The 7,531-nt window shown below is 40.1% G+C and overlaps 1 protein-coding gene across 1 annotated transcript; it reads left to right on the top strand.

Moving 5' to 3' along the window:
* The first annotated feature begins 327 nt into the window (after positions 1-327).
* Positions 328-6,745, top strand: LOC134660285 (acyl-CoA Delta(11) desaturase-like). Its single transcript, XM_063516035.1, has 6 exons — positions 328-537; positions 3,347-3,469; positions 3,778-3,991; positions 4,425-4,580; positions 5,270-5,386; positions 6,436-6,745. The coding sequence occupies exons 1-6, from the start codon at positions 354-356 to the stop codon at positions 6,743-6,745; spliced, it is 1,104 nt and encodes a 367-aa protein (XP_063372105.1). The 5' UTR covers positions 328-353.
* The last annotated feature ends 786 nt before the right edge of the window (positions 6,746-7,531 follow it).

Here is a 7,531-nt window from a genome sequence, read left to right as displayed (position 1 = left end):
AGTTTTATGGTTAATACAAACTTACAAACAGTATAAAGAAGAGCTCTTCCGTGTTCATTTTAGTTCGTGTCAGTGTTAGCAAAGAGGTAAGATTGTTTCACTATCACCACGCATTATTTCACTATAGGCCGCTCGGATAGACCTCTTTTATTCTCGGATTCGGTGGGAAAAGTGACAATTTCTCTTGTGGAATGCAAAGTACTTTCTATTCTACTGAAATAGTTCCAGTATCTTCCATCGGCAACGCGCTTGTTACACCGCAAGCATCCATTTAGCATAAGCTACATTAGCCGCTAGTAATCATGCGTAACGTAATGTTATTTTTTTCCAATCCCAGGCACTAAAGTAAAGCTATGCCTCCACGAGACTCCAAAAACGTATCTTTACGCAGCTATGAGCAGCCCGCGGCTTCGCTTCCGCCAAGAAAATATGAGCTAATTTACCTCAACTTGTTTCTTCATGTCGCTGCTCACGTGTCTGCTGTCTATGGTCTTTATCTGTGCTTCACTGCGGCGCAATGGAAAACTATTTTCTTTGGTAAGTTGTTTGTTGGTGTTGGTAAGTTGTCTGTTGTGGTTTAGTCGTATTTTCTGGAGTGAAGTGGCGCAAAATAAGGTAGAGTGGCGCTCTCTTGTGTCAGAAGCCCAGATCCTTTTTGCGTCACTAAGCCAGAGTGATGTATGTAAGTTGTATATCAGTAATTTTTTCATTTTTTGGAAACCTAGATGCTTTGTTGTTTTTTAGAGTTCCGTAGGTCTCTCCACTCTCCGTCCGTCTGTCTGCCACCAGGCTGTATCTCATGAACCGTGATAGCTAGACAGTTGAAATTTTCACAGATGATGTATTTCTGTTGCCGCTATAGTAACGGCACCAGTCATGGGACATTTAAGAGGAAATTTGGAGTATTTGTGATATTTCCCTGATACATGTAAAAGTTCTACCGCTTAGCTTGTTAAAAGATGAATATCCTATCCTTCTTTTATGTTTCAGGCGTGTTGTATCAAAGATACTGCAGTTAGTTTCCACATAATTAATAAATTAAAAGTATGTTTTTTTTCTCCAGTCATGGACACCAAAGCTCCAGTAATGGAACCCCGGTAATGGACGTGGATCCAGTAATGGGCCCCCTATAATGGGCATACCCTATCAGTATAAGATATTGGAATAGGGAATAAGTTTTTGGCAAAAAACTAGTTATTAGTCATTTTTGTCACCCGATTGCATTGTCATCCGATTTGCATACGTATCCAAAATTTCAACTCAATCGGAAATCCGAAAGTGGCTCAAATGCCATTTCCAAGATTTGAACCACACTAACTAATACAGGGTGGATTTTCTTTTTGGGTCAGTGAGGGCAGCTACCAGATCCCGTGCTGCTACGAGAAAACGGTCTTAGAAGACCTTCCCTCGATTTCAAATTAATGAAGATTGGCTTTTGCAGATTTTGGAAAAAACATACAGGGTGCGAGGAAAAGGTAATTTTTGACAAACTTTTTTTTTTTGATGCCAATCGATCCCATTCCTATTGAGGATCAAAAGCTTGTATGGAACAAAAAAAAAATTCCGGCTAGAAAAGCCACAAATCGAGGAAAACATTTCCCATACAATTTGTATGAAAATGAAAACTTATATTTTTCACATGCTATTTTTGTATGCCAATCGATTTCATTCCTATCCAGTATCAATAGTTTTTTTGGGGTCAAAATTAAATTTCACATTTTCTCCATAGTAAATGTACCTATGGAAAAAGTTTTTATTAATTTGTGGCTTTTTAGTACATTATCGTAAATTGACCCCAAAGAAACTATTGATACTAGATAAAAATGGAATCAATTGGCATAGAAAAAAAGCATGTGAAAAATAAAAGTTTTGATTTTCATACAAATTGTTTGGGAAAAGTTTTCCTCGATTTGTGGCTTTTCTAGCCGGAATTTTTTTTTAGTTCCATACAAGCTTTTGATCCTCAATAGGAATGGGATCGATTGGCATCAACAAAAAGATTGTCAAAAATTACCTTTTTCTCGCACCCTGTATGTTTTTTCCAAAATCTGTAAAAGCCAATCTTCATTAATTTGAAATCGAGGGAAGGTTTTCTAAGACCGTTTTCTCGTCGCAGCACGGGATCTGGTAGCTGCACTCACTGACCCAAAAAGAAAATCCACCCTGTATACAAACTAACAGGGCAAGTTAAATAAAATTTTGTAAAAACGATATTAATTTATCTGAAGTCCGAGAAGACCTCCTGACATAGTTCGTACGAGTAACTACATTATACTTCTGTATTGTTTAAACATGAAATTACGCCATGGCAAGCATCATTATGTAAATTATCCCATCATAGGAGGTATGCAGTTTTACAGCTCCTATAATGGGATTGGGCAAAATACCACTATTTTTTATACATCTCTAGAGTCACAACATAATGTGTTGTATACCTTATCTCATGGTAAATGCAATTAACAAAACACATTCTAGTTTACACCAAGTAATAATTAATTACAATTTAATATATGAACTCACCTCTCTTAGCGAAGTTGTTAAGAATTCTTACTGGTTATTTTTTCCAGTGACACGACAACTTTTGGGTTGGCGCCAATTTCTTAAAAATTAACCGAAATTAATAAAAAGTCGAACTTAAACAGCTCTATGACTCTTATTTATGGTAAAATATTGCCAGTGTTTATAAACTACTTTTACATACTTATTTTAGAGGATTTGTGGTTTTATGTCCCATTACCGGTTCCACGTCCATTATAGGGTCCATTACGTTATAACAACAAATACTAAAAAGTACGGTACCTACCCTCGGTGGGTTTATTTGTTTATTTACAATAGGCTAGATGACCAATTTTCATATATGGTATCAATCAATCAGGTTTGTTTCTAGGATCAAATGTCTATATGGGATCCATTGCATTAAAGCAATACAAAAGTCAGAAATGATAGTAAAAGTCCGACAGACGTACTTCACTCGCGAAACGCCCCTAACAAATCGCTATATGAACGTGACGTCAAGGTCACTGAAATCGCATCTTGAAGTATGAACAAAACAAGAAAATTGCCTTTTTGTCGGTGAAATATTGCGTTTATGTACCTATATAGTTGTTATACAATCTTTTTTTGGATAAAATGTGAGGAATCGAATGGTATCCTTATTTATTTCGTTTTTGAAAGTTAAAAAGAAACTTAAATTTTGAAACTTTCAGGTGCTGTATTTTTGTATCATTTCCATATATTTTTTTAATATCCACAATATTGTGATAAATTGCTCATTTGCTATCTATTTTACTAGATTTTGTTATAAAATTCAACATGTGTCATCACATCATCCCTATTTGTTTGGTAGCGTATCTGTGGTTGGTGATGGGTGAGCTGGGGGTGACGGCCGGCGCGCACCGCCTCTGGTCGCACCGCTCGTTCAAGGTCACGCCGCCTCTGGAGACCCTGCTCATGCTCTTCAACTGCATCGGTGAGTTCATCCGTGTTCTTAGCCCCGCCCCCCGCCCCCGCCGGTGCTAAGCGTCCGAACTACACGAATCCGTCAAAGTCCGTGTCCGTGTAGTGCGTTCGGCTCCGGACCTGCGTTCGGCCCCGGCCCGGACCCGCGGTCCTCGGCTCCATATATTCGGGTAATAAATACACGGCGCCGGCGGGCCGACTCACCCGGGCCGGTTTGAGTTGAAACAAATAAGTATACCATTATTAAATGATAAACGGATGTTATGGGGATTGAGGATGAGGGCCGTGCGGTCGTCTGTAGACACTCTTGTGTGACAGGGTTCCAAAACACGGCGACGGACTGGGTCCGGAACCACCGGCTGCACCACAAGCACAGCGACACCGACGCGGACCCGCACAACTCTAGACGGGGCATGCTGTTCTCGCACATCGGGTGGCTGTGTGTGAGGAAACATGCCGACGTGAAGGAGCGCGGCAAAACTACCGACATGAGCGACATCTACAGCAACCCGGTGCTGTGCTTTCAGAAGAAGTAAGTGTTTAAATTAAAGGAATGGAATTCGCCGCTTCGGGCCGAGATTCGAACTTGCGGCCTCTAAACTAACAAAAAATGGTAGAAATGGAAAGATACGCGTTTGTGGTAGCTCAGTTGAACATCTATGGAAAAATAATATGGTTATTTAGATTTTTTCTCTTTTGCAAATACTGCAATAGAGTTGATTTCTTTAATGAATAATAAAATCGCCAAATAAATACCTAGTTATAATTAACTATAAGTGTCTTGGCTATAGCTGTAAACTTATACTTAGTGTTTGCCTGAATAAAGAATAAAGAACTCAGACTAGTATTAAGTAACGCAGATTACACGCATGGGACCAAATTAAGTAATGGTATTTCCAGCTTGCTGGGAATTAAGTCTTCAAAAAAAATCTAATTTGATTGGCCTAAAATGTCTGTCTTTTCAGATACAAATTACCTTTGATCGGGGCGATGTGCTTCGGCCTGCCGACGCTCATACCGACACTCTGGGGAGAAGATATCGTCACGGCGTGGCACGTCAACCTGCTGCGGTTCGTCCTCAACCTCAACAGCGTCTTGCTGGTCAACAGCATAGCTCATAAGTGAGTAACTGTGTACTGTAGAGCAATGTGCTTCGGTCTTCCGACGCTCATACCCGCGCTGTCGAGAGAGAGCATCTAGTTGGTCAACAGCATAGCTCATAAGTGAGTAACTGTGTACTGTAGAGCAATGTGCTTCGGTCTTCCGACGCTCATACCCGCGCTGTCGAGAGAGAGCATCTAGTTGGTCAACAGCAAAGCTAATAAGTGAGTAACTGTGTACTGTAGAGCAATGTGCTTCGGTCTTCCGACGCTCATACCCGCGCTCTGGAGAGAGAGCATCTTGTTGGTCAACAGCATAGCTAATAAGTGAGTAACTGTGTACTTTAGAGCAATGTGCTTCGGTCTCCCGACGCTCATACCCGCGCTCTAGAGAGAGAGCATCTTGTTGGTCAACAGCATAGCTAATAAGTGAGTAACTGTGTACTTTAGAGCAATGTGCTTCGGTCTCCCGACGCTCATACCCGCGCTCTGGAGAGAGAGCATCTTGTTGGTCAACATAGCATAGCTTATTGACTCACTTAGTCAACGGTGTCCTGTAGAACAATGTGCTTCGATCGGGTTCGGTCGGTCGGACTAGACCAATGTGGTTCGGTCGTTTGGTAGCGTCGGAACGCTTATATCCTGGGGAGAGAGTATTGCTATGTATGCAGTACCTATGTTTGACAAAACCTTGTGTTTATTTGTTTTAGGTACGGCACCAGGCCGTACGACACGACGATATGTCCGCGGCAGAACACCGCTTGTAACATGATGACCCTGGGGGAAGGGTTCCACAACTACCACCACACCTTCCCGTGGGACTACAGGTTAGTACTTAGTAAACAGACATCTTATACCTACTTGTGTGTTTTACAAGGGGCAAATTTGTTGTTTAACTCCTCATACTAAAATGATACCCGAGCAAGCGAAATATCAGTTGAAAGAGTGGCACGAGACTTAAACAAACTTTGCTAACGAGTGAATCGTAAAAAAAATCTCGAGGAAAATACTAATTATTTATAAATCTTTGATATTATGGATTGATAATGAGTAGCGAGCCACCAGAGACGTGCGAGGCTGCGTAGCGAGTTGATGTGTTTGTTAAGAACCAATGGAATCAATTAATTTCCCTTCCCTCGCTCAGCGCAGCTATAGTGGACGATATTCTGTCGGCGGGGACAAATGGGAATACGTCGGTCTCATCGTTAAAGAGCGTCTATCTATATTTGTTTGTTTGTGTCTATTGTGTTGTATGACCCTCCTCCAACAGGGATGATGACACATGTTGAATTTTATAACAAAATCTAGTAAAATAGATAGCAAACGAGCAATTTATCACAATAATGTGGATATTAAAATATAATATTGAAAAATTACAAAAATACAGGACCTGAAAGTTTCAAAATTTAAGTTTTTTTTAACTTCCAAAAACGATAAAAGTAAGGGTACCATTCGATTCCTTACATTTCATCCAAAAAAATATTGTATAGCAACTATATACATAAACGCAATATTTCCCCGACAAAAACGCAATTTTCTTGTTTTGTCCATACTACAAGATGGGCGATGACGTCACGGCCTCTGGCCGTTTTGTATAGGGCGTTTCGCGAGTGAAGTGCGACTGTCGGACTTTGACTACAATTTCTGACTTTTGTGTTACTTTAATGCAATGGGTCCCATATAGACATTTGATCCTAAAAACAAACCCGATCGATTGATACCATAAAAAAAATTAGTCATGTAGCCTATTGAGGGGGGATTTAAATCTCGAGGCAGAGGTGTAGGGTTGAAGCCGGTGTAGCTTTTTTTGTAATATGCGTACTTGAATAATCTTTTATCTTATCTTTATCTAGTAAAACGACCTTTTTATTTCCAGGTCAGCAGAACTAGGAAAAAATTACCTAAACTTCACAAAATGGTTCATAGATGTGTTCGCTCTCATTGGCTGGGCGTATGACCTCAAAACTGTGCCTGACGACATGATCCTAAGGAGAATGAAAAGGACGGGAGATGGCTCCAACTCCTGGGGCTGGGGCGACAAGGACATGACGACGGAAGAAAGAGAAAGCGCTACTATCATCTATCCTGAGAAAAAAGAACGAGATGATATAAATATGATTTCTAAAAAATTTGATTATAGTAAAATCTTTAGTCATGATTATTTTAGACTGTTTGACGAGCTTTAATTGAATAGCTCTTCATCTTGTTTTATATTCCAAATGTTATTTACAGTCTGGCAATAAAGAGTAGAAATTAAAAAGTGGCAATACTGTAGTGTCGTCCCTTTCAAATCAATCTAAGAAAAACGGGACGACACTACAGTGTTGCCACCTTTTAATTACTACTCTTGTCAGACCATAATTCGGGGTTTGGGTCAATAATGGAAATGGATCAAGTGATTTTGTGAAAATAAGCCTTATTATACTATACGACCAATAAATACGAATAAAGGCAAGTTATACTTAGGTACCTAACTAGTTTCATTTACTTCTTCCAAACACGCTCGTTACCTAGCGTTTTCACATTGTCCGATCCGATATCGGATTTCAGATAATCTTAAGAATGTTATTTTTTGTAGTAGGTAGGTACCTCATGTTTTTGAACAACAAACAATAGGTACCTAATTTTATTTTATTTTTTTCTGGAGTAAAAGGAAAAGATGCCCGCATTTTGCGAATTTTGGTGTTCGCGGTAGGCCCTCAGTTTCGTTTCACGGAAACCTCGAAACGACCTAATCCGTGCTGGTTCGAACGCGATTCGCGCAAGAGTGTGTGCACTTTTGGTGTTTATCAAAGCAATACCTAACACACTACCGCACCGCACCATGGTCGCGCGGTGCGGTAGTATGATATGGCTTTAAAACGTTCTGCTATCGAAACGACAAGCCAAGGTTCCGAGATATGAAAAAACGCCTCAATTACGTCAATGTCATTATGTCACTTTCCACTTCACAATGTCAGAATGTCTCATCA

This window comes from Cydia amplana, chromosome 26 (assembly GCF_948474715.1).
Source record: "Cydia amplana chromosome 26, ilCydAmpl1.1, whole genome shotgun sequence".
Taxonomy (NCBI): domain Eukaryota; kingdom Metazoa; phylum Arthropoda; class Insecta; order Lepidoptera; family Tortricidae; genus Cydia; species Cydia amplana.
This window is presented reverse-complemented; position numbering and strand designations above follow the sequence as displayed.

Coding starts and splice junctions, on each gene's coding strand:
- LOC134660285 (XM_063516035.1), top strand. CDS start 354: ATGCCTCCACGAGACTCCAAAAACGTATCTTTACGCAGCTATGAGCAG. Junction 538..3,346: donor ATGGAAAACTATTTTCTTTG/GTAAGTTGTTTG, acceptor TTTGTTTGGTAG/CGTATCTGTGGTTGGTGATG. Junction 3,992..4,424: donor GTGCTGTGCTTTCAGAAGAA/GTAAGTGTTTAA, acceptor CTGTCTTTTCAG/ATACAAATTACCTTTGATCG.